This window comes from Lampetra fluviatilis, chromosome 4, assembly GCF_964198595.1.
Source record: "Lampetra fluviatilis chromosome 4, kcLamFluv1.1, whole genome shotgun sequence".
Taxonomy (NCBI): Eukaryota; Metazoa; Chordata; class Hyperoartia; order Petromyzontiformes; family Petromyzontidae; genus Lampetra; species Lampetra fluviatilis.
In genome coordinates this window covers 1,944,556-1,971,873 of record NC_136278.1, presented here as the reverse complement: position 1 = coordinate 1,971,873, position 27,318 = coordinate 1,944,556, and the positions used below count along the sequence as shown (strand labels likewise).

Genomic DNA, 27,318 nt, shown 5'->3' with positions numbered 1-27,318 from the left:
GGTCACGTCGTGGTCTTGGCGGGAAAACTCGCGAGGTCACTCACGCCGCTGTCACTTAGCAACGCGGGCAGTGAAGTAACAAAAAGTTAAATAGCAGCGAGGTGCGTGCGTCGTTTCTTGAAGCATTTTAACCATCGGCCGCTCTAGCATAACATTTACGCGTAGATAAACAAAACCGATCAACGCGAGAGGAGGGGCGGGGGTAAGTCCACTTTCTTGAAACTTTCAGCAGAAGCCTTTTGGGCCGAAGAACTAGGCCGCCGCTGGGACGGGGGGGGGGGCAGCGCCGTGGCCGTGATTCGTGTTGGGTTTTAAGCGCGGCGACTCCAAGCGATGTTCTCAGAGCAGGCGAGCTCGCTGGGCGAGAGCAGCTGTCTTCTTTCGCGGCCAGAACCCGTGGGCCCTGCTGGGGATGACGGTGAGGAGCGGCTGCAAAGGCGGACGGGAGAGGAGTCGGGACAGGAGACATCGCGGGCCCTCCCGCCGTCCGACCGCTTCCTCCTGGTCGATCGCTCCTTCGGCCGCCAGTTCGCCCACCTCTACGCCAGCCGCCTGGTGTTCATGCGGAGAATGCTGGAGGCCAGGGCTCGGAGACATTGGGGTGAGCGAGGGAGATTGGCTCTAATTAATGGCCAACGTCTGAGGGCACCGAGGCGAAAGGAGGAGAGAGCCTGGCTCAGAAGCTCAGCAGACACCGTTATGACTGCTCCAGTTTACCAGTTAAATGAAAAATCTAGAATGTAAAATGATCACCAAGTCACAAGATCTTTTTTCAGGAGGGTCTTGCTAAGTACTGTATTCGCACGAGTGGGGTGACGATGTCATGCGTAATCCCAGTTTAGTGTGCTGATCTTAAAGGTGCATTGAAAAATGTTGATACTCCGACTGATGCTCATACTGTTGTGGAGCTATGGCTGCAGAGTTTGGTAGTACATGTTGTTTATGTCGTTTATTGTGAAAATTCGGTCACAGTTCCTATGACCATTGTTTCATTGCTTTTATGGCTTTATTTTGGTGATTTTCGAAAAGTTTTTTGGTTTGGCCATGTTTGTTTGTTGTAGTACAGAGTTAGACTGATGGCCTTAATCTAAGTTGTCTTGTGGTTGTTGTTGTTTGACTTGCATCCCACTGGGATTTTTGCACACAGTGTTGGTGTACGGTGCTTTTTCTGCAATATTTAGCTGTCTATTCTTGGATATTCTGTTTGCACATAGTCACTATAAGATGTTTTCTTGTTCATGTTTTAGTTTTTTGTTTGTTGCTGTTGCAAGAGCCGAATCACTCACAGGGCTATACCTAATAAATTAACTTGAACTTGAAGTAATTTACAGGAATCTTGCAGGATATGTGGATTTTTTTGTCCACTGACATTTTATGTATTTTAAAGATTTTAAATATTTTTTTTAGCAATAAAACACGCGTCTCAAGCCGAGACTAATGAATGTATTAACAATATGAATATAATCTTCAAGTGATTGTTTTTTTACTCTGATGAGTAAAGAAAATATTTGGGGTTGGGATATGCAAAATTGCGTCACATCGTGTGGGTAATAGGCCAGTGAAGTGACTCCAGCCGTTTGCTGACAAGATGTCATGTTGCAGCTTGTGGTGGGATTTCCATAAAATATTGTTTTATCTTGACAAGATGTTAATAGCACAATCGGAATGTAACTTGAGTGAAATGAGACAAAACTAAGCCATTGTCTACCCCTTCAAATATGCATTGGAACAGCATTCATCACCACTGACAGTCCTGAGCCATTCGTGGATTTGCCATATTCTAAGAGGCATGCAATGAATTATTTGATAACCCACTAATTTAAAATGCAAAACTCGCATTATTATCTACATTAATTGGAACGACGAAACTTATATGACCTCACGTGGTATGACATCTGAGAATTCTCGTCTGAGCTCTTGGACTGCATTATACAGCCTCCTATACGAGCCTGAATTGGGTTGTGGTTATTGATATCCCGAACTGCTGTTCATAACACTGACCTAGTTCAACTGCTTTGTTAACAAATGAAGATTTTGAATTCCCTGAACAATAGAAATCTGGGGCAGATGAGCAGCTTAAGCTGAGCTTCATTAAAGATTTACCTCCAGCTGTCCTCATTTTGGATTTTGTTAACCCTGACGTTATGCACTCAAAAGTAGAGCAATGTCATGTCCCAGCTTGCATGAGGTTTTCTCAGCAGACTTTTGTTCTCTAAAGGGTATTACTGTATAGATATTATTTTTTCAAATAATTATTTCAACTAGACTTGTGCTGGGGGTCTGTTCTAGGAATAACCATACTCTCACCTGACATGTGGTAGAGTAGGTGGGCTCAGGCTGGATATTTTACTTCTCATTACCACCTTCGGTGGCGCATCATTATTGGTACTATTTTCTCTGATTGGTAAATAAAAGTTATTTAGGTCATAACCATTTGGAATGATTATCTTATGACGTAATTAATTTGTTCATGTAGATAAGTGAGTGCCATGACAAACAAATGTGACATTAAGTGGCACTGATTTAAGATTTAGCCCTTGCCTAAGAGCAGTAGTGAGGTTACATTTTGAGTGTAATTATGAATTGATTTTTGGAATAAAATCAGGATTCACACTCGATACATGATACAATATGATTTATGCAAATATTGAATTTAGGCAAATGGACTGAGCAAGCTAGAATGTACAATCCACACTCTACAAACGAGACGATACAAATAAGATAAAGTCTTGACCCTGAATTGTGACACTCGCCATCAAATTGTGTGGGAGGGGCCATCAATCAATGCTGATTATTGTTCCACCAATTAAAGGGCTGAGCTAATGGACATCCTGCATCTACCCACACAGCTCACAGTCTCTTCTGTTGCATGTGTTGCAGGCAAGGACGTTGTCATTAAGAAGCTCTTTGAGCTTGTGGTTGGTGTCCCTTGCTATGTGGTGGGTACCCTTTACAAGCATATGGAGCTGCGGCCGTCTATTCTCAAGGAGATCAGTGAAGAGGTTGGTAAATGCTCTGTTAAGCCGGCCACTGGAAGATGTTTAGGAAAACCTTCTTGCTGGCTTGCCTCAAAACGCTTTGCCTTCATATCTTACACTGATAAACCCTTGAACATATTAAACCTGTCTCCCCACATGCAGTCTTCCTGAACGCAGTTTTGCAAATTTGCTGTCAATCCCTAACCGCTTCCAGTTTTGTGTTACTGACATTGATTTTGTTCACAATAGGTCTTGATATTTTGTCAACAATTTTTTATTTAAAAAATCAAGACAAAGCCCAACTTTTGGGAACGTTTCACAAAAATAAAATATTCTATAAACACAAGCGGGCATTATGCTATCGCCGCTCCAGTTATACCTTTGGGAAAACCAACTGGAAAGTGCCCAACCTTGTAAAATGTAAAAAAGCTAAGCAGGTTTGAGCCTTTGCAATGCTTGTTTTGGTGACTACCAGGTTACGACAGGGCCTTGGGTTACATGTACTTCTATTCTCTCACATCTCTGCACCTGCACTAACCAGCGTGGTTAAGGTACGGTCAAATAACCAATGCTACCTGTACGGCATGGTGATGTTATCATTCAGCATGAGAATGACAAACCGGCTGTAGAAGGTCATGTGGAATCCAGATATATGATGTGCAATAAGTGTGGCTGCGAATGCGTTGTTGATATTTTTGGTGATTAAAATTTTTGTTGGAAGACTGGTTGCACCAATGCCGTATGTGGTCGATGTTCGCAGCATAACCTGCTGCCCGTGCCTCCTCGCGAGCGTTACGTGGGATCCTTGGATGAGCTGATTCTGGAGGATGAGCTCCAGCGAGTGGGTCTTGTTGGGAATATCCAGCCCGACCTCTTCGTCACCGGTGATTCCTGCAGTACTTTGCACACTGTGCTATGAATGCAACCACCTGAGTTTGATTCCCAGCCACAGCTAAAGTCAGTGGAGAGCTATATTTGAACAGGTCCCTTCTCCAATCCGTATAGACTAACGTGGTGAAATATGGTCAAGCTACCTCCATGACTAACATGGTGTGTGGAGGCCTTCATTTAGGTGTGGATTGACAAAGGACTGTGATGGGTCGAAATAATAGTCTGTTATATTTCTCAGGTTGATAAAACTTTCACTTTGTGTACAGTCATCAAGAGTAATCTTGTCAGTAAACCGGCACCTGTCATGGGAATGTGGAATTTTTACCCCTGATCCCGAGCTACCAACATAGTTAAATGCTGCCGTCATTGTATGGTTGAGCATGAAGACGCGCTGACATAAGGGTGCAGTCATTCCGCAGTGTTTAATGCAATGTTTTTATCATAAAAAAAACTAATAGGGGTTTGTATAATTTTATTTCTTGCATTGATAGTTAATCAGGTGTGTTGCATTATAAACGAGGGCGTTACGAGTTGTGTGTGGTGAAAAACAGGACCGTTGGCTGTGGTTAGGTAGAGATTCAAATCAGTCCACAGATTGCCATTTTTCTCTTTCAATTTTCCTAACTCGTGTGCATGATGAATGGGATTGTTTAAATTATTAAGTGTCTTCTTTTGAATAGGTGTTATTGTGGCAGTGAAAGGAGTTGAAAAAGAGGACGGAAAGTTCCACGTGGAAGATTACTGCATGGCTGACTTGCCGCCACAGACATCAGCGACCTTGCCAACTCAAGACACGTACGGAACCAAATCAGCACAGAGCATCACCTTTTAACCCTTTCATTTCATTGCAATACTACACAGGATATACTGCAAAAGCAATGGCTTTTTATTGTTCGAAATAACTTTGTATGCATGGCTTCTTAAATTTTACTCGCATTTAGTTTTGAGAGGCTAAATACATATATAGTAAAAATTCAACAAATTCAGCCTTTGACCAAATAATCGGGATTGCATGTGATTTCATCTTGATCCCAGAATCTAAGCTTAGTTAAGCCTATATAGTGCTTGGATTGGTGACCACCAGGCATGAAACAGGTATTATAGGCTTCTGCAAGGATACTTTGTCAGCAGAGAGCATTGCAACTAAATAAATAGTTGTACTGTATTTCTATCTCCCAACATGTATGCCCGTCACCATCACCAATCCATATTGACAAGCATTAGTGAAGGATGGTCAAATAACTGCCGAAACCTGCTCGGCTTGGGGAGGTCCTCATCCAGCAGTGGATTGACAAAGGGGTGCACATATGGCAAATTTGTCCTGACATTCATGTCAGAGGCCCTCCTCCAGCACAACAAACAGAAGACCAAACACGCCGGAGAACATCAGAGGCCATTGAACAGTTTTTGTTGTTGTGGTGGACCATGCAGCCTTATCCACCCACTGCATAGCCCAGATATGGTATCCTTAGATTTTTATTTGGTCTTTGAAGTGTGGCCTACAAGGGCAACATTTTGAAAATGACACTGCTGTACAGGATGCTGTTCGCAAAAGGTTACGTGAAATGATGAGTCCCTTAACCGTGATGGAACCCTGGCTCTGCCTCCATGTTGGTTGGCAAAAAAGCATAGAAAAGGATGCATAATTATTTGAAAAACAGTCGGATCTTCTTGACATTCCTACAAATGAAAAACTAAACATTTATTTCACTTGAATTAAAACTTTTTGAGAAAAAAATAAGGTTGCTTAGCTTTTGGGGATTCTGTCATATTTATCCATGATCAATACACTACGACATGAAATCCTCCCCAATCCATCACCATCTCTTGCTTTCTTGCGATGTAACAGTCCACCTAGCATCTGCGCACGAGCTGATTTCATTACTCCATCTACGTGGGGTACATTATTTTGGGTGTGTTCTCGCTCTTGGCTGATACTTTTTCAATAGTTTCCACCCTCGGCCATCCCTTCTAGCGACATGCACGCTTACTTTTTTTTCAGCTGTTAACGTGTACGATTATGTTATGTTTATGCTCTGTACCCACGTCCCTGGCATGTGCAGGTATGTGTTGCTCACATCGGGCATCGGACTGGGCAGCCGTAACACAGACGCGACGCTGGGCCTGCAAATGCTCGTGGACGTGGCGACTGGGCAGCTGGGGGGACTCGGGGAGCAACGGGCGTCCGCTGGGATCGCCCGAGTGATTCTCGCCGGGAATCTGTTGAGCCAGGACACGCAGAGCAAGGATTCGCTGAGCAAGGTGCATTTCGTATTTTTCGTTTAGGTTGCTTGTTTTAAAGAACTGATTTGTGTGATGTGTGTGGCGGTGGTGTAGCGGTTAGCGGGTGGGTGGAGTAGTGGCATAGTGGTTAGCCTGCTGGGCTATGAACCTGGCCACCAGAATTCGATACCTGGCCAAGGCAAGAATACATGGAAATTATTTGGACCAATCTTGGTCATTACTTAGGTCGACTCAGCATTAAATTGGTACCTGATGCAATGTGTAAACATCAGCACTGTGGAGACAAAAAGTTGTGCTGGCCTTAATAGGTGCTTTCTAACAGCACTTGCCCAAGCATTATATACCTCTATATGGGGGATGTTTGTCTTTATAGCGGTTATTGCACTACTTATCATCTGAGCAATATGCATTACTTGCTCATGGGCAAGATTGACAATTTTTAGCTGAACTCACAATGACTTTCCCTGTTGATGTGGTTGAAAAAAATATTTAAGAGACGGGAAGCCAAGATGCATCAAGTTCCCTATGTAATAATGTTTTTTTCTAATTCGGATGTTTCATACATTGGATTTAAGTGACTCCTCCATCACATAGTGGCTGCTAAATTCACCACATGGTTTCCCTTTATTTATTTTTTTCACCAGTTAAGGCCCACTGAGCTATTTAGCTCTTTTTTTCAGAAGCGACCTGTCCACAAATGATAGCTCAACGAAGTGGCTTTTCACGTAGAAATTTAAAGCAGCCAGATTTTTTAAACAAAACTTCTTGAATTGAATTGTAGCTTTAATCGTAACAATTAAATCAATCTTGATTTAAAGCTTTCGTGACTGCAGGAATTCATGTTCTTTGGGTCTTTCGGTAAAGTCACGTAGATAAGTTCAATGAAAATAACAAAAAACTACGACGTTTCGATCGCAACACAAGCGGTCGTCCGCTTGTGTTGCGATCGAAACGTCGTAGTTTTTGGCTATTTTGTCATTTTCTTTGAACCTATCTATGTGACTTTACCGAAAGACCCAAAGAATATTAATTTAATAAATCACAAGGGAGACTAATGGTTATACCAAGAATTATCACAACCACCATTCACCCTTCATAAGTGCCTGCCAACAGCACTTTTCCAAAGGGACATTCAGAGTAGGTGGATTATTGTACGCTTGTCATGGCAAATACGGCTCTTTGCTCAGCTTTTAAACTATTCAACTATTTTTCATTTTACTTGGTAAGGCCCACTGGGATATATATCTCTTTTTCAGAAGCGACCTGGCCACAAATGATAGAAATAAAGTGGCTTATCATGTGGATATTTATATCAGCCAAATACAGTACTAGAAACGCATGTTTCTAAATGTGGAAGGAATAACTGGAAAACCCGGAGAAAATCCACGCGACCATTGTGAGAATTTGCAAACTCAAAATATACAGGGGTCAGGGTCGGGATCGAACCCACGCCCACTTGGAAACCAGGCGAGTTAACATCTCGCCACCGTGGCATGGGTGATTATTTAGCTGATAGTTTGGTGCCAACATGCGTTTCCAATGTACGTGCGCATTAATGTCACTCTGATGTCTGTGCATGTTTGTGCGGGTGCAGGCAAAGTACCTGACCAAAAAGACAAAGGCAGCGAGCGTGGAGGCCATGAAGGCACTCGATGAATTGTTGGTGCAGCTCTGCGTAAGTTGCAGCCGCGAATGGGCTTTTCTCACCTCAGCTCTGCACACTGCCCTCTTGCCCTGCTGGAAATGGAGCCTCTCTGGCTTTGGGAACAATCTGTAATGCTGGTTGTTTTACCTATACACACTGTATATATAAAGAAAAAGATCCTCCGTTTAGCCTTAAGAGACTGTTGGGGCAAGTGCAGTTAGCGAGCACGTATGAAGGCCGGAATGGTACACGAGTGGGTGTGTGGCAGCTCCAAGCTTCGTCTCCCCATAGGAGATGTTTACACACCGCACCAGGTACTGACTTGAGGCCGAGTTGCTGGTATTGGCCGTGAGCGGGAATCAACTCGGGTCACCGGGTTCGTAGCGCAGCACGCTAACCGCTACATTACCGCTCCCCACATATACACACACACACAATTTAATATATCCATACTCCTATTGTTTATGGTTTGAAGTGTTTAGATATTTTAACAATAATGCCTTTGTAAATCCAGCCAAGAGGATCAGTGGTAGAGCGAGCAGCTCTACGGCTGGTTGCGAGTTCAATTCCTGTTTCGAGGGTTAACTGAACGAATCATCCTTCTGGGATCGATAAAACCAGTACCACTTTTTTTGTTAATTCAACACTGTCTGAGGAATAAACTCACCACCACTGGCTCATGGCTGTAAACATGAGCTGAGCACCACCTCAATGCTCATTTGAGGAAGAAATCACTATACTTTAACTTGTATATCCACTGCTGGATGAAGGCCTCCCCACGCTGTGTTGGCAATGGAGGTTGTTTAACCAGGTTTATCGACATTTGTTAGTGATTATATATTTTTAAGTATAATAATATATATTAAATTGGCATAATGGGAAGTTTACCAATTACAGATGTATCTAATCGAGAAGCTGGTCATAAACAGAAAGACCACTCTAAACTGGAGAAGCAGCCAACAAGGAAGAATACGTTTCAGTCTTTGAGCGATTGACAGCGTTTTTGAAGCATAAATAGCAAAGGGGAGCAGTGAAAGATATTGGGAAGGGTGAGTCCTGTTGTTAAAAAATATAATTAAAAACTTCTAATTATGCAAATCAAACACCCAGCTGGGGAAGGGGCTTTCCTCAACTTAATGTCAGCGGTGCTGTAAAATCCCTCGTCGCTGCGGTGTAATTGCTGATTCTTCAGATGGCACAGCACCTAATTTTTGCACATTTGGCTCCCTGGTGCTGAGGTTATCAGGTTTCGTCTTGTTTAGTTCTTAACGTAATTAATAATTCATTTCCTGGAGTAAGATGGTTATGCCGTGCTTAGAGATGTATATCCTTAATGATTTCCGGTGGTGTGCAAGTAGAACTCTGCCAGTGTGAAGGTTACTGTGCACTAACATGCGGTGATAGCGAAGTGGTTTAACACTGTTATTCTGTCATGTATTGCGCTGTCATGTGCACCGTCACTCGATCATCTTTTATTTTTGTAATGTAGCACAATCTTATTTCAGTAATAGTGCTTGGGTGGAATGGTGATGCTGTGTTTAGCAGACTGCACTCTGAAACCTGGTGAATTGAGTTCGATTCGTGGCTATGGCTTGCGTCAGTGGTGAGTGATATCTGAAATTGTCTTCGGCCCCCAACCTGCACTAACCAGTTTCGTGAAGTATGGTGAAACAATCACCATGACCCACAGCACATGAGAGCTTTTTCTAGCAGTGTCGTTGAAAAGGGCTTTAAGTTATGATCGTTAGAATTAACAATTCAATGTATCCAGGATAGCCTTACTGAGTCAACCACACATTTTCAGGAGGGTCCTTTAATTGGGATATTTAGCCAATTATATTCACGGAATAAATTGAAATGAATCCCTGAAATGTATAACATTTCTAGCTGTATACATCGTTTCAATTATCTGTTTTAATTGCTGCACAGTGTGCGGTGTTGGAAAGTTGTGTTCATAGTTGTGCACAATTTTTGTTGATAGTTTATGGGTTTGTAGTTTTTGTTGGTGTGTGTTGTTGGGGATTTTTGTCTTTATGTTTGTTTAGGCTGTTTAAACCATCAGGAGATCAGAGAGTATGGCATACGTTTCTATTTAACGGCTTCTTCCCATCGCCCCCTCCCTCACTCCCATCTCTAGTTTCCCTCTGGCTTGCCTACCCCCCCCCCCCGCTTTGCCCCCAACTGTTGCCATTTGCGGATGTAAAAGGTCAAAATGACAGAAATATCCACACTGGTCCCGACTCACGCTCCACCCTGCTGATCGCGCCCACAGCAGCCCAACGTTTACTCCTACCGGCCACTTGTAGTGCGGCGTGGCCTTTACCTGTGCTCGTGCGTCAGCGCGTGTTGGCGTGACACAGCGCGCGTGTTTTGTTTGTGTGTGCGCGTGACGAACGAGAAACGTTTTTCCTTATTCAACGTTCTCGTGTGTGTGCACACGGACAACCGTTTCGTCAATCCAATGTTGCATGAGGGCCTTCCCATGCCTTGTCGGTCATTGTGGATGTTTGACCATACTTCACCACCTTGGTCAGTGCGGGTTGGTGAAGGTGGCGAGGCATAGATGTGCGAGCATAAAAATATATTTTTCTACGCTGTCCCTTATTCAGGGTTTTTTCTGTCCGAATTAAAAGGCTGCGAGGCTATGTTTTGGACAGCAGATGGCAGTGCAGAAAAACGTGTTGTACGGTACTACTATGCTTGCATGCCGATGCTGCCTGCTTTCACCAAGCTGAACTCACCAGCGTGGTGAATTATGGTCAAACAACCCCCACAACCAACACGGTGTGGTGAGTCCCTCATCCAAGCACTGGATGGAGAAAGGGCCGTGAATTATTCCGCATTAGTTTATTATATTTGTGAGCAACACCATACACCACCCGTGGGGGTCAAGAAGGGGCCATTTAAAGTTTAAACTCGCCACGCATTTGCTGTTTGAAGATTGTCGGTGCGGCGAGTAGGTGGCCTCTAATAAAAAGACTCCCTCCCTATTTGAACCGGCGCGCTTTTCCAGAGGGGATTGTGCACCTTCCGTTTGAACTTACCCCCTCCCCAGCACCCTACGCTGAGCCACGACCGCCAGAAAGATCAGAAGGGCTTGTCCGTGCAGAGGGACAGGCAGCTGAAGGACACTGCTTACCTGTCCTGTGAGTCAGCCTCGTTTGTTCTGCTCTCGAGAGGATGTTTTTTTTCCAGGCTGCTGCCTTCTGTAAGCCCTCAAGGCATGGGAGGCTCTTGTCTGCCGATGCAATGTGCATGCATCAACACGAATGGCGACGGGTCTAAAATAACCACCACGTTCTCTGTGCTCTTCTGTACCAAAAAGGTCTTTAAGCATTGAAGTGAATTAATGCACGGCAAATTCGGGTTTCAAATTACATTTTTACAGTGCTTCTAGATTTGAAGCTTTCGTGACTGCAAGGAATCATCTTCTTAGGTTTTTTTTTCTTCGGTAAAGTCACGTAGGTAAAACATCACGTCGTGATTTTTGATTTTATTTTATTTTCATTCATTTTGATGTTTTACCTACGTGACTTTACCAAAAAAAAACCTAAGAAGATTTTACAGTGCTGTTGACAGTGTTGTGAGGTTTTAATGTTTTGTGCCAGGCTGTACACTTACAGCCCTTTTATCAAGTCCACTGCTGGGTGAGGGCTTTCCCACGCCATGCAGGTAATAGGGGTTGTTTAACTACGCTTCGAAGCAGTTGTCCGTATGGGTTGGTGAAGCCTGGGAACATAGAATTACAGTATCATTGATTTTGATACGCTGCCCTCTACTTCCCACCACATAGCCTTTCGGGCAAATAACAATATGCACATGGTGGTTCACCCCACCCAAGGTCTATCCAGGCTCAACCCGACTTAATTGCTTAGCTCTGACAAGATCGAACATATTGCAAATCATAGGCAAGCAGAATTCATGGGTGTGGAATACAGGTTTTAAATTTTTGAGTAATACAATAGTGCTGTTGGCTACATCCCATATCTGCACATGACAAAACCTGTATTTGTTATTTTATAAGGTGAACTTTGAATGTTTTTCTTGGTTTTGACTGGTGCCAAATGTTCTCTAGTTGAAGTGACCTACCCTAGATAGAAAAATAATCAGGCAGTTGCTTATATCTTTGTAGTTCTATTCCTTATACTCCCTGTTGATTGCAGGAGTTAACAAACCGGTAGGATCATGGGAGCCTCCACTGTGTGAGGGGTTTTGATTGTACCAAGAAACTACACGCACAGAAACGTACAAACACGTACAGATGAAAACACACGTAAGGCGCTAATGCTCACACTCATTCCCTAATTATATTGCATGCAAATTAATTGTATTGGTAGACAGCATAATGTTTAATTTTGAAAAACATTTATTTTCCTATGTACTTAATTGCAAATCTTTTTTTGATGAAAGAAATAACTAACCCATCAGCTCTCGACAAGAGTTAACCATGGTCTTTTGAGCTTCATGAACACTGTCCGTATGAGAAACTTAAGCATCTAATAGTCAAGATAAGCAGATGAATGGGTAGAGAGGTTCACATTTCAGAAATGCACTTTGAGTATTATATTTTTTTCCCATATTCCTTGAACAATTCACGGCTGTTTTAATTTCAGAAGTGGCATGAATGGAAGTGTCCGGGCCTTTACTTGGCCCCATTTTAGCCAAACGATAGACAGACCTGCCAGTCCGTTGAGTTTTGTTTAGTTTAATTGTGCAGCAAATGCAACATGCTGGACATCCCATTTATCTGTTGAAGATAAAGACATGTTTCGGAAGCTTAGACATTTCCCATTGATATTTTTCCATTGTTTTGCTTTTTATTGCCAGGCTTATTGAAGAAGTCTAAAATGTAGGAAATTACTATTTTCTCTTTCTGTAGTAAACGTGTAGATTACGGACCATTACTCACGTCCGTGCTTTTGAAGTGGTTTGAAGCAGATAATTTGTGAAAGATTGTTTTGTCTAATAGTTCCAGAATAACAATATTTTCATAAATCCAGATGAACCGCTAATTGAATCAGTATATTTTTACAGCGTAGTGTTGCATTGGGATGTTTGTCCAATTCTATTCTCGCTTCATGTGTGAAGCTAACCGGAGTACCCTTGAGAAAACCCACCACTCATATGTGGGGATAACACTCAGAGTTCCGCACAAATGGTTTCACAAACTCACTGCACTCCTTTCTGTTGGTCACCTTGCACCTAAAGTAGATTGGGAGTTTTATAAATTTGTGATCCACAAACCCTTGCGTCCAAATTGCTGGATAACGCCATGCTGGGCATGCATGCAGCGCTTGTGTTTTGTAGGTGTGCAGAGGTCTGTGCAAGTATTGTCGGGCATTTAGAGGTTAGAAACAACAGGTGGCTTGGCATTTGCACAGCAGATTTGCACACCTGATTAACTCTGGGCTCAGGAGCATCCCAACTTGTTGCGCAAGCCTGGAGTGTTTCCTCCGTTTTAGATCGTCACCGATGCCCGCAATTCTTGTGGCTTTTGGTCATCTTTTGAGATAAAAAAAAAAGCTTTTATCCCCGAGGGGAAAATATTGATGTTAATTATATCCTTTTTGTTGCATAATTGATGGCGCCAGCACATCCAATGCTCCATCGATTCACTGAATGAAATCAATTCTTACATTTATGATGCATGCAATAGAACTGTGGGTGTGATTGTTTATGGTTTATACAAGGCATATTCAAACTCTATGCTAATGTGATATTTAGGTTGAATGTACAAAACAGAACAAGCTTAAAAACTAGAGAAGAATAGGCAGAAAAACAGACTAGATATATATGTTTTATCAAATCAGGACACTGAATTGTTCCAAGTCATAGGACACCTGACGTGTGAATCGTTACAGGCCAAATTTCCAGTTTGCAAGTGTGCAAATGTGCGTTGGGATGTTGTTGATAATGATATAATTATCGACATTCGCTCGAAATTCCCCAGAGGTGCTTCATACATGGGGGCCACCGGATAAATGTGAGCGGCAGCGACGTGTGAGATCCGGCACAAGCGAGACCCAACACGCGCACCCTGCGCCAGGGGTGCAGCTGTCACTTGTGCCGCAAGTGTATGTATGTATCTATGTTGAACTTATTTCGCACCTTACCTCGCCAACCGTGCTAATCGGAGGTACGGGAAAAGTGTAACTGCACAGGGGCCCACCGACTGGAGGATCCCAGGTGCTGAAGAAACTAAATAGGGAGGGAAATTGGACAGAGGGTCCCATTCGTCGGGGTCCCATTTCAGCTCACGAGCCCCGATTCTATGCGTGGGGGACCCTGCGTGTCGCTTAACTTGGCATTCAAAATTGGATTAGCAGAGTAGTTGGGTGTCTGCGTGGCGGGGATTGTAACTGCACCGGAACTGCTTAGCAACTACCGCTGCGCTGAAAAGTTAAGGTCGCATCACCCATGGTGAAGCAAGATAATGGATTATGCATGACGTTGCATTTGCATTATTTAAAATGCGGTGGGTTTAATATTGAAGCAGCGCAACGCGCACTTTGCTTTTGAGGCAGACACTGTGACCGAGTGCTTTTTCACAGTGTTCTGTCACTGTTAACATCAAAATAAAATGCATCAAATGCCACGAATCGAATGAGAAGTAAAGAACACCACGGCAATATTAGATGTGAGTGCATATGCATCTCAATTGTCAATACACTGCTGGATGAGGGGATTGCCACGCTGTATGGGTTGTGAGGGTGTTTTGACCATACTTCTTCTCCATGCTGGACAGTGAAGGATTTTGAAGGTGGGAAGCAGAAACATGGGAGCATAAACATTATGTTGCTGCAATGCCCACTGAAACTCATAATGTGTTCCCACAGCTTACAATAACACCTGTCTTATTCATGGTAGTCGCCTATCCAAGCACTATCCAGACTCGACACTGCTTAGCTTGCAAGATCTTATGAGATTATGTGCATTCCTAGTAATTTGGTCATCGGTAAGTTAGGGTTTTTGCATGTAGAAATCATATTCCAAAAGATGTCTTAGGTTTTTTTTGTTTCATGGATAATTAATAGCCCTTGAAATGCATTGCCTGCATATTATATGTATGAGGTGAGGTGGTTTTTGCAGTAGGGTTGTGCATTCTGACATCCTCTGTAACTTGCAGTGCTTTCCACTTTCGTTTGGTGTGAAATTAGGTCACCGTGGCTATGGACGAGTTTTGTTCGGATGGTCGCCCTTGTAGAAGAGGCAATGTTTCACATGTCTCATTGGGTTTATTTCAGCTCTTGGTTAAATAAAGGACACTGACTGACTGGCTGACTGCTTGCTGGAGAGCAAACTTCGCTCAAAATTACATGTGTTGTCGTGGCCGATGTTATATTGTAGCACTGAAACTATTCCAATGTGGAATGTATAGCTGGAGGATGGTTTTTGCATGTTGTTTTCAGTGTTTCATTTTGTACCCCAGGTCTTCCATGCAAAAGGGTATTTTGTCTCAATAAGCTCTCACTTGGTTATCAAGTTGATATATTTATATGCATCTCAAAATAATAATTAGACTTGTTCTGGAGAATATGAATAGCAAATATCTAATTAGTTGAATATTAATATTCTCCACAAAGACGCAAATTATTATTTTGAGTTAAGCATTATATAATTTTACATCAATCTGGTGTTACGTAACTTAAGGTGAGGGTGGGTCCTTGCGTGTAAGATCGGCAGGTTACAAGCATGATTCAGGCAAGCCTGACTGCTGATGAGACACTGTGTGTTGAAACCCGGCCAGATTTATCTTCGAACAATACTGCTGATATAACGCACTTCCAAATTGCTGTGCAACTGTTGGGTTGTGTGAGAAATACTTTAATTCTGTTGTGTAGAGAGGTGGATATGTGAAGTCGACATATTATTTATTTATTTGATTTATATATGTGGGAGAGCGGTGACACAGTAGTCAGCGCATAGCATTATAAATCTGGTGACCCGAATTGAATTCTCAGACATGGCTAACATCATTGTCGAGTGATCCATGGACACCGCACTGACTCATCTTGTGTCGCATGGTCAAACAAAACTTCATGACCACACAGCAGTGGATTTCCAAATTGTTGTCAGTTATTCCATATTTAAATACAGTATTGTATATCTATTCATATTATACTGGTAGGAACCACCTGGTTCCACCAGCCCACAGGAGATTATTGTGTCCGTCCGTCGTGCATCCAAAAATGGGAGGGGTGGGGCTGGGTGGGGAGGGTGGGGAGGGGCTGGGTGGGGAGGGGAGGGTGGGGGGTTAGAGGGGTGGGGCTGGGTGGGGAGGGGCTGGTCACCCCGTGGTGCCCTTATAAAACTCAACGTTTAACCTGCTCACGCCGGCTTGTGCCCACCCTCACAGTCGGCCATATTTGCGGAATACACCACGCCGCCGTTGACCCTGGCCATTGACCGAGCAACCCAACGTTCCTACCAGCTCCCTCCGCAGGAATGTGTTACAAGAAAGTTGACACAACTGGAAATGCCAGTATATCTGTATGAGTCGTCCAATGTAACTGGGATGTGACATTTTGGAAGTTGGCACCCTTCTTTTGCCCCTCGTGGTTTATTCTTAAAATGACATGGACGAGTGGCTAGGTGTGACCCCAGTCGCAACACAATTGGCTGCGTACCAACTGAGAAAACCTCACTCCTGCTCTGTAATCATTCCAGGAGGTTCGACTCAAGTCCTGCAAATAAACAGTTAACGTTCCCTCGGATTTGCTTTTTTTGCAACAGCTCCCAGTGAGCACATCGCACCCCTGCCACCAATCACCGTACCACCACCCCACCGAAATGCCACCCCCACCAATCCTCCACCTGGTCACCCTAGCCAGCATGCGGCAGGTCTTAATGAGTAAGTCTTCCCATGGCTAATTAGAGCTTATCACCACAGGAATACATTTCTGTGGAATTCAGCAGCATGTTGTTACTGATTTAATTATTAAAATCTAATCGGTTAATCAGTCAATCACTCCTGCCCAGGGCCTCTAATGCATTCACCTACTCTCTTGCTATTTTAGTAATTGTCTGTTTCAGACGTTATTTCAACAACAATGCTTTTATTACTTTTTGTAATAATGATGCAATATTTTTTTACGATTTCCAGCTAAGGTAGATTTTTTATTTTATTATCATTGAGAAGAGAAGTGGACAACATTAAGGATTTCTGAATGGGCATTTGGTGTTTTGGCACAAAAGTTGTGGAACAGCTTACTGAGATATTTGAGTGCACCCACAACTTTAAAGCAAAATGTAAAGACATTATTTTCAAATGGCACATGAATAATTCCAATATAGACAAAAGAGAGTACTATCAAGCATAATTTAGCTTTTCAATGTTGTTTATTCCCATTGTGTATACCGTATATACTGTACTGTTTTTAATATTGCATTAGTTCTGCAATCACTTTCTTTCTGAGTAATTATTTAAAATATCCCTTTGTTCCAGCACCTCCAGATTTATTGCGTGGGAGGCATGAAATAAACAATTAATTATGATTATAGGCAGCAGAGGGCAGTGCTGCAAATCCATTGTTGTACTGTATTATGTGTATCTCGATGCACTGCAACTTCACCAACCACATTGGCCAGCGTGGTGAAGTATGACAAAACAACCCCCACATTAAACACAGCATCAGGAGGTTTTCATCTGGCAATGACGTGACAGAAGGGCTTTATACCTGCATTTATGTTAGTAACTGTCATTGAGACAGATTCGTAACGTAGAAATTGCCCATAATAAAGGTTTTTTGGGTTAGATCGCGTAAATATAAATGTGTCGTTAAACCCGCAACCACCCGTTCGTGCTATATTATGAGTGCGCAGAGCGGTGATGTCACGCGCCTTTTGCCGTGTCGACTGTGTGAGGGCCCCCCCGCAGGCGTCCGTGGATGTGGACGTTATGCCCGGCGAGTTTGACCCCGCCAACTACATGATGCCGCAGCAGCCGCTGCACCGCTGCATGTTCCCGCGCGCCGCCTCCTACGTCACTTTGCGCCTGGAGACGAACCCATACGAAGCAAACATCGCCGGGGTCCGGTGAGTGGCACCACCACCCACTCTGGGGCAGGGGAGGTAGGGCTGGTGGTAGCCAAGCTGAAGGTGACATCCGGGTCATCATTCAATACGCTTGTTTTAAATTGTTTGTCCAGGAGTTGTTCGCGTGAGTTAATCAAAGTGGAGTATATATCGAGAGTTTTGGTCGTGCAACTGCCGGGGAGGGTGGGGGGGTGCAGCCTGAGTGTTGGGCTTTGAAGAGAGGGGGAAATTGGGACAGCGTGCATCCATTTCATTTGTTCTACCAAGGCCCATGCTTATGGTGCGATGACTACTGGTTGATCACCACCGGGTTTTAGTTTTAAACGAGCATCTTAATGGTGGTCAAGTGGTAGAACAATTTGCCCATCCATTTCTCTGCTCTCTCCAACCAACAGTTGCATTCCTCAAGCTAAACTACATCATTCACGTTACAGTAGGTCCTGTTAATTGTGTTGGTATCTTTTAAAGTTGGCACATGGCACAGTGTGGACCCACTTATTTTTGTGTAACGAAACAATGATTGCAATTGCAAACATTGACCTTGAACTCTGATATTCACTTCATACAAAAGAACAGTGACTGAACCAATGTGGCCTATGTTTAGACAAAGGTGGAAGATGATACACAGGGGAGAACAATGAGTGGTTTTCTCTACAGCTTTGTTTCCTTATCCGGCATTATGTATCTCATTTACATATGCAAAATAAATAACTAGCACTGCCCATGCATTTGGATAGGATATAACTTAAGTGATATGCAAGTGATGGAAGTCACGAACTTAGACAAATGTGTGTTCGCTGAATTATGCATTATCAAAATATCCCCCGTATAGCCTAAGCAGACTTTTGGGGCAAATGCTGTTAGCGAGCACCCATGAAGCCTGGCACTGTGGGTGGCCAGCACCATACCCGACCGCCTTTGTTTCCTTAGTGGCGATGTTTACACACCACACCAGGTAGTCATATGAGGCTGAGTTGTACATATAAACATTATCGCACACACACACACACACGTGTGTATGAACCAATGAATTCATACACGTGGACATTTATATTAATAACTACAAAAACTGAACACATTCATCAATAACACTGCTTTAAAATGTTTAAGTATATAATAGGTGACATTTCAGGCAATGGTGCTTCGTTACAGCACATAGAGGGGCCAGAGAGATTGAGTGAGTACATGTACATTAGTTACGCATACTGTATACACATGCATTCATATCAACATCAGTATACAAAGACAAATATCCCCCATATAGCTTGAACATACTGTTGGCGCACATGCTGTTAGCGAGTACCTATGAAGGCCGGCACGGTACACGAAGGGGTGGGTGGCCAGCACCACACCCAGCCGCTTTTGTCGCCCGAGTGGCGATGTTTACACACCGAACTAAATACTCGTTTGAGGCTGAGTCGACCTAGGGGAGGCCCAGGACCGGTTCAGATAATTGTCACTGGTGTTGACGGTGAGTGGTAATCGAACCCAGGTCGCCGGGTTCGTAGGGTATACATTCATATTAACATCAATATATGCACACACATAGACACACATCACATGCACAACACGGACAAAACACATTCGCACATGCTGAAAGCCGGACCTTGTTTTAATCCACCTAACACTTATCGCCAACTCCTGCATCCAGCTTGAGTGTTGAATTGCAGGAAGCGTTCCAATGACATCAAGAATTACAAATGGCCAGCCATTGGATGTCCCCAAGTCGTAGTGGAAATGTCAGGGAAAAAATGCTGGAAATTCAAACACCAGGAATGTCCTTGGCAAGTTTTGTTTAATACATGTTTACCTCCAGCATACCGTTTAGGAGATTCAGAGCGTGACGGACAGACGGACACTTCTGAAGTTTATATTTACGAGTAGAGAACCCGTTAGTCTGCAATGGAAAATAAGAGACAGCTGTCATTTTCATACTCTTCTCACAATCCTGCACTATACGTCATCTGCTTTGATGTCTAATACAACGCCAAGGTAATAAGTATTGTGATTGTTTTGTAACATTCTCTTGAGATTTCAAGAATATTCTGGTGAAAGACTTCCATTAATAGGAGCGCAAATTTAAAAGTTAGACCAATTTTAGTGACGCCCACCTCTTGGGCGTCGCTATCTAGTATGTCTTCCGCCGTTCAATTTCACGTTTATTTGTTACACGGAAAATCCTTGTCGCCAGTTACCCAGTTAGTTTCAGTGGCAACGGCCTGCAGCAGCCACTAACAACAGAATTATTGTTGGGGTGGAGATGAACGCAGCCAGCAGCCAGCCAGGAAACTCGAGGCATAGATTATTTTTTATCGTAGTACGATATATATATAGAGAAAATATGTAGCCATTTTTTTTATCCACTTCTGGATGAAGACCTCTCAATGCCGTGTTAGTCATGTTTTTTTACTTTTACTATACTTCGCATGGGTTGGTGAAGGGGATGGAGTGGGGTGCAAATCCCAGGAGTGGTTCTGATATCACTTGCCAGTGATGTTAGCCTTGGGCAGGAATCGAACTCAAGTAGCAGTGCAGTACACACTAACCACTCTGCCACCGCTCCACCCATGCAAACGCTATCGCTTGTTTTTACATTTGTCGTGGGTTCAACTGAGTTGCAGACGTAGACTTTGGAGGCAGCGCATTTATTTAGTTCCAACACACGGGGTAACTTCCCCTTAACAGAATTACAACCTCGGGTGTTGACCACCCAGCTAACTACACTAGTTGCCACGTAACTGTTACTACGGACCCAGGACCAACAGCATCTGCCCGGGTCCACGTGCTGGAAGATCGTAGAACAGAGATCGTAGACGAAGGGTTATTTTCCCAGGATGTATAACCCCGGTCCCAATATTCTCTGCGGCGTGGCCGGCTCCGCCCTTGACCACGTCCACCTTCCAGAACTATCGGGAACGACCTTTGTCCCTATCACGTGACCCCCCCTAGCCCCCTCTTGGGGGCCCCTCTGTCATCTTAGCCGGTCATGTGTCCTCCCGGGTCAACCAGAGTGCCATGGCCTCACACGACCTTCCCCTTTGGTCGGCACCCACACACCGTGTCCTGTAGGGCCGGCACTGCACTTACAGCATGGTGCCATCCAGCGCTGTTACTCAACGCACACCGTGCCCCTCTAGGGCCGGTACTACACGCACAAAATGGTGACATCCAGTGATGTCGCTACACATTCAATAAAGTAAAATCTTATATCTCAGTTAACAATACATGACATTTCTAAAGCGTCCTTCTACAAAGTGTTCAAAAGTGCTGTACATCACAAAATAAATAAATAAACACATTTCAGGAGCTAATTTAGAGAATTGAAAGCAAGAGAAAATGAATGCATCTTGAGGTGGGTTTGTTTTTTCTCCTGGGCATATGTGAAAAATAACTTTTTAGCTCATCGGATTACTCCAGTATGAATAAAGATTCTGATTCTGAAACACACCGTTTTCAGGTCTCACCTTGGTGTGCATACAAACACTGAACCAGAACCCCCACTTGTGTGTACACATGCGCAGATTGCTGGGCACGTCTGGCCAGAATGTGTTGGACATTTACAAGTACTCTGGCATGGAGGACCACCTGCAGATCCTCGAGTGGACCCTGCGAGCCAGCCACATGGCACCCACAGCGCCAGACACGCTAGGTGGGTGCCCATCTCCTCTCTCACCACCCCTCCGGATGACCCGGTCTCGCCACACAGGGTTTGATCTTCGACAAAGCTTATAGTCCAATTCTAGATTTGAAGTTTTCGTGACTGCAAGGATTCATACTCTTAGGTTTTTTTGGTAAAGTCACGTAGGGAAAAAATAATAATAATAAAATAAAAGAATAATAAATGAAAAATAACTTCATTAAATCACGACGTTTTGGAGGCAACACAAGTCTCCGTCTTCAGGTGGAACCGTCACAGCTAAATTTACTGTATCAAGTGACTTCAAACGTCGTGATTTTATTTAGTCATTTTTCATTTATTATTATTTTATTTTATTATAATAATTTTTTTACCTACGTGACTTTACTGGAAAAAACCTAAGAGTATACTCATAGTCCAACCTAAACTCCATTCGCATAAACCATGGCAGATGCGAATACCTGACACACAAAAGGAAAATTAAAAACTATCCTGTTTGCGACTGTGCTCATCCGTAACAGACCATACAGCATCTAAGGACGTAATGCCCGATCCACAAATACGAAGGAGACATCACAGCGATGATGCACCACTCCGCTACTCCTGACGCGCTTATCTCGCTTGACCACCTGAATGTGAAATTGTCGTTGTTGCTCTGCATCGACATCAACTGTATGAAACAAGAAGAAGCAGCACATTGAGCATTTTTCATGAAAGTCTCTCAATGTGGACTTGGGTCCCATTGATTGCAATGGATTCTATCAGGTTCTATCAACTTCTGAGGAGTTGGCAGTGTTTGATTGAATCTATTAGCTGTGGTGTATTTTTTTTACAAAAAATGGGCACTGAAGGATGTGTACTGAATGTCGCTATAATAATGATAATGGCACGTATTTGTCCAGGAAGCCTCACTGATTCTCAAAATGCCTTTTACAGGAGCGTTGTGTTTGGGAAGTTTGGCCAATTCCTTCTTGATGAGTGGTGTGTGCGGGGAAACTGGAGAGCCGTAGAGAACCCACACAAAGAGGGGGTAACACGCAAAGGTCAACGCAGCCCGATGTACAGAAATGTAAAATACCAACGGAGGCCTTTCATTCATGTTACGAGACTGCAAATGTATACATTTTACATTATTTCTGCCTGTCAGTTGCATCAGTTATTTATTAAGACATTCCTTCATATTTTATTCGGGTAATAAATAAACTGTCGTTCATTACATTACAGCCACCGTTTCGTACAAAACTTAACTTGTGTGTCTATGTAACGTCTATTACCCCAACACAATATTTTCTGTCTTTGGAGTCTGCAAAACTTTCAGAAACCGTAGGGGGGTACGTCTGCTCACTGTTACTGAATGTGCAGTTGCTGCAATTATAAAGGAATCGGAACCACTTTGCAAGGATGTGTGCTATCTCTTTTGTCTCGCAAAACGCACGAATCTCCCATTCCACAAGGGCTCGGGGATGATCTAAGCGTGCATTTAGATTTTTTTTTCAGTGTAAATTATAATGAGCTCATGTTTTATACAGGGCTCGCCCTGCTTATCGCTGGACACCCAACACGTTGGTTTAATGGATTGTGAATAATGCTTTTTGTAATTATTAAAGGGTTGTTTTTACACAAATACACGGATACAATTATAGACAGTTCACTTAATTATCCGTGGGTGGATTATCCGTTTTAATATGATATTTTCTTTGCACGATGGTACCATTATTGCTCACTGCTCACGTGATTGCAAACATGAGAGACAGATAAGCCGATGATCTTAATAAACAATTTAAATAGAATGCACGTTCTACATAGATGAGCATTATATATATTAGCTTAATCTGCAAATGTTTTGCATTACGTGTGTTTTGGTTTTGTCCAGCCCCCCACCCCCACCATTACCGCAGATAAAATCAAGAGTTGACTGTATATTCAGTTGTATCCTCTTGTTCAATGTTTACCCCCTTTTTTCTCCCCTTGTGCAGGCTGTTATCCTTTCATACACAAAGACCCATTCATTCTCAACTGCTGTCCAGATGTTTATTTCAGCGGCAATGCTCCCAAGTTCCAAACAAAAACCATCACAGGTGGGCAGGGTTTGTATGTGCCCGTGGGCTCAGTGTTGACAATGACTTTACAAGCACGAATGGTAACCCCCGCAAATGAGTAATGCAAGGCTTTTTTCTGTCTCTGGCTGTACATTACCGATCTTCTGCTGGCACAGGGGAGAGATTTGTTTGCATGCCTGCCTGCTTGCCTGTGTGCATGTGTACGTGATCAACCGCGTGTGTGCTCGTATGCGTTAGCATGGGGCCCGATGTCTTTTATAAATGCATTATGCATATCTGCTTCCGCGGGGTAGTAGAACGAGCTTGCGTGTGTTGCTCGCCTACAGCACATATTTACAAACACAGGCCTCTCGCTCGCTCACAGCGCAGCACGATGCCTTCTTGAAGGCCAGGTAAGAGCCTGTTAGTTGAGCCGTGGCATCCTGGTTAGTGCATTGCGCTACGAATCCGGCGACCCGAGTTCATTTCCTGGCCACGGCGCTTAACATCACTGCCTTCTGAACCAGACGTGGGCCATTCCCCTGTTCGCCAACCCGCACTGACAAGCGTGGGGAAGCATTTGAAAATAACCCCGGTGACGTGGCGTGGGGAGGCCATCCAGCAGTGGATGGACAGTGGCTGAAAATTATTGTTAAATTATTTTTAAGAGGCCATTGAGACCAGCAGCTGTATTTTTTTGAAAACAACAATCAACCGTTCTATCGTGCTAATAAATTAAAACTCACAATTAATCATGATAACCAGCAAACATCATAGCAGCAAACAGGGCCTAAAGTGCAACAAATAAAGACTTAAGCAAATGAAACCGCAAATGTAAAATTACAATACGAAAGCAGATCAAAATTACAAACACCAATGGGCAAGCTCAGGCTAAAACAATACATAATTAGGTCAAACCAAGCATATCTATATAAACCAAACTGATTAAACTCAAATTCAATCACGTGTACCGCATGATCCGTGTGAGCGCGCGTGCTCACGCGGTCTTCACGCGAACCTCCTCTCGCCCCCGTCACGCGGCTTTGCAGGACCCCTGGGCCAGAGGGTGCTGCTGGTGTGCGTGCCGGTGTTTTCGACCACCCAGACGGCCTGCCTGCTCAATCTGCGCACCCTCCAGTGCCAGCCGATCAGCTTCTCCGCCTTCACGGTGCCGCCCGACGACGACGACGATGGAGAGATGGACGTTGGCAATTGATAGGGAGCCCCACTGTAAAAAGGCAGAAGGAATGAATTGCCACCTGAAAAGCACTCCAAACAATAGTCGCGTAAGAATTCACCAGCAACCTCCTCCTCCTCCAGTCTCGTTTCGATTCAAGAATCAAGAATGTGTTTTTGTCTTGTTTGTGGTTCAATTGTTTCTAGAGTGTTTTTTTTTGTTGCATTGTTGTTTTTTTGTCCTGTACGGCCTTGTTAGTTCAGCTGTGTTGCATAATCCCTTCCTGTCCATAAACCGACATGTAGCAGAATACAGTTTGCAATACTTTACATCTCTCACAATACATTGTTACACGCACATTTCGACGAATGTATCTTAAGTGTAAGAGTTGGTTGTAAGCGACGAATCGTTAGTGGCAATTTAAACACAACATTTTTTTTTAACCTTCACCGAACATCAGAAGCTCAAGGTGGGTCCATTTAAATTCACAATGCATATCGGTGGTGTGTGGCAATGCCCGGACATTAGGATAACTGCTTGGCTTAAGGTTAATGAGTATAAAGACCCAGTATTCTTTTCCAGTTTTCAAGATTCACCTTTCTCAGTCTTAGAGCTAGCGGCGTATGCCGTAATTGAGATTACAACGCACATTTTGTCTTTGCTTCGGGAATTATATCACATTTTGCCAAGTAGACAGTTCCTTATGCTGTGCATGTGCCTATTAACTTACAGTTTTCCAGGGTGAATTGTCGACCACAGTGAAGTGTGGTAACTCAATAGCACGTTGCTTCCTTGTTTCATGGACGGAATAAGATAGGGCCGAGCGGTACCGATATCAAGTGCCTGGAGTGATAAATGTGCCCTGTTCCTTCGTGTCAGTTTTGTAGATTAGCATGCTAGCTTATCGCGTTAATTAATGCGGAAACAAATACATACTTTCGGAACACATTAAAATTGCAATCACTGCAGCCAACTCGGTGAATCACTGCAGGTAACCGAGTTCCTTAAATTGCGTTTGAGTTGATTACTTTTTATGATTTTGTTTTCAAGTGATACCTTTTACTTAGCTGTGCAAGGTGGCGTTGACATTTGTACACTTTGCTAGGGAGGTTTGAAATTCCTTATTGACATAGATGCATTCATTTACAATTCCGTTGCGGGCCATATTTTAATATTTGATATGAGCGATGCCACTCGTACACAATGATGAAATATTTCAAATAATACCACTGGATCTCTTACATTCACAATATGGATTTTTTTTCTATCAGGTCTTTGTAAACATTGCCTGCAAGAATCACCATTGGGCTCTGTAAATTGATCCAGTCGTGAGTTGGATAATATTTGAGCTGTTTAGCTACACGTGGATTCAGTTGCATCTTGTACTTGCCAGAGTTATTGGACTTGCGTGACAGCCCCCACTGCCTTTTGTGCCCTGAGAGTTTATTTCACACCGTGTGTCTATCCCTCTGTGTGTGTGTGGTTTTCTCATGTTTGAGTTTTGCCTCTTTGTGTCGTGCACGCAGCCTTTGTTTAGCCGAGTCATTTCCTCATGTTGTGCCGTTTACGGATGCGGTGAATGGCATTAGTTTGTTTTAAAAATGTAGTCATTTTTTTGTAATAAACCCTTTACAAGGACGTTGATGAATATATGTGTTTCTTGGATTTATAAAATAAAGTAATTGTAATGCTGCTCGCGCATGTCTGTAAATGACAGGCCGAGCCGTGGTGTTTGTCTGGAGTGATCTGCGTGCTTTGATGTCGCAACTCTGCCTCTTTAACCTCTGCACATTGACAAACCTCTCCAGCCAAGTGAAAACTCATCTTTCCTCAAGGTATGCTCAATGTTGTTTGCTAAATTGTTTTGTTTTTATTGATAAGACCACTTCATTATCACTTCCACCCTATTACCCCCCATAGACCCAGTCCCACTAAAGCTTAAAAGCCGTGAATTCTCGCCGATATCCCTTTGATAAACGTTGAAACAGCCTCGGGGTCATTCACGACTGCAGTATCGCGATTGGGGATTGATTTTCAGTTCAAAGGTGCAAAGTTCAAGGTCGCCACGACCTCTGCGCAACCATTTTTTTCTACCTGCTGTTTATAAAGGATTGACCATTCTTGGGGAGACATTGAACGTTTGCTTATTTTTTTACACCAAGTTATTACCTAAATCAATGTCACATTTGAGCTTTTTAGACGCCTTCATGGAAAATGTGTTCATTAGCTTCAAGTTCCTGCTGGCATGAAACTAATATTCCAGCGCTGTCATCAGTTACTCTGACGCTAAATATACCAGTCACCCTTTTATCGCTGCACCTTCATCTCTGCATTGAAGTCCTCCATTAATTATGTCTATTTTGGCCTCATAAGTTTAATTTATTAATTTGACCGACGTGACATTGGCATGTTCTGGTCAACTCGTGTAGGAGCATTGTGTGAGTAGCCCACTTCACTCTCGTTTGCGCACTCGGAACGGTTCAAGGGACAGTCTTCACAAGCGGTGCATGGTACAGACCCCGAGTGGAGGTTCTGTGAGTGCAACATAGTTTGGATAGGTCACAAGAAAGGTGAGTGGCTGAACTAGCACATTGCACCGATACAATACGACGTCTTATCTTAATCGCTGCCAAACGTATTTAATTAACACGTCCTTGGATTATTTACACGTC

General features: G+C 43.4%; 1 protein-coding gene across 1 annotated transcript; it reads left to right on the top strand.

Annotated features, from left to right (window-relative positions):
• Positions 1–26,338, top strand: POLD2 (DNA polymerase delta 2, accessory subunit). Its single transcript, XM_078855306.1, has 10 exons — positions 1–601; positions 2,881–3,002; positions 3,739–3,862; positions 4,550–4,664; positions 5,933–6,131; positions 7,708–7,788; positions 17,636–17,793; positions 21,315–21,442; positions 23,407–23,508; positions 24,519–26,338. Exons 1-10 carry the CDS (start codon positions 334–336, stop codon positions 24,683–24,685), a joined length of 1,464 nt encoding a protein of 487 aa, XP_078711432.1. The 5' UTR covers positions 1–333; the 3' UTR covers positions 24,686–26,338.
• The last annotated feature ends 980 nt before the right edge of the window (positions 26,339–27,318 follow it).

Coding starts and splice junctions, on each gene's coding strand:
- POLD2 (XM_078855306.1), top strand. CDS start 334: ATGTTCTCAGAGCAGGCGAGCTCGCTGGGCGAGAGCAGCTGTCTTCTT. Junction 4,665..5,932: donor ACCTTGCCAACTCAAGACAC/GTACGGAACCAA, acceptor TGGCATGTGCAG/GTATGTGTTGCTCACATCGG. Junction 7,789..17,635: donor AATTGTTGGTGCAGCTCTGC/GTAAGTTGCAGC, acceptor GCCCCCCCGCAG/GCGTCCGTGGATGTGGACGT.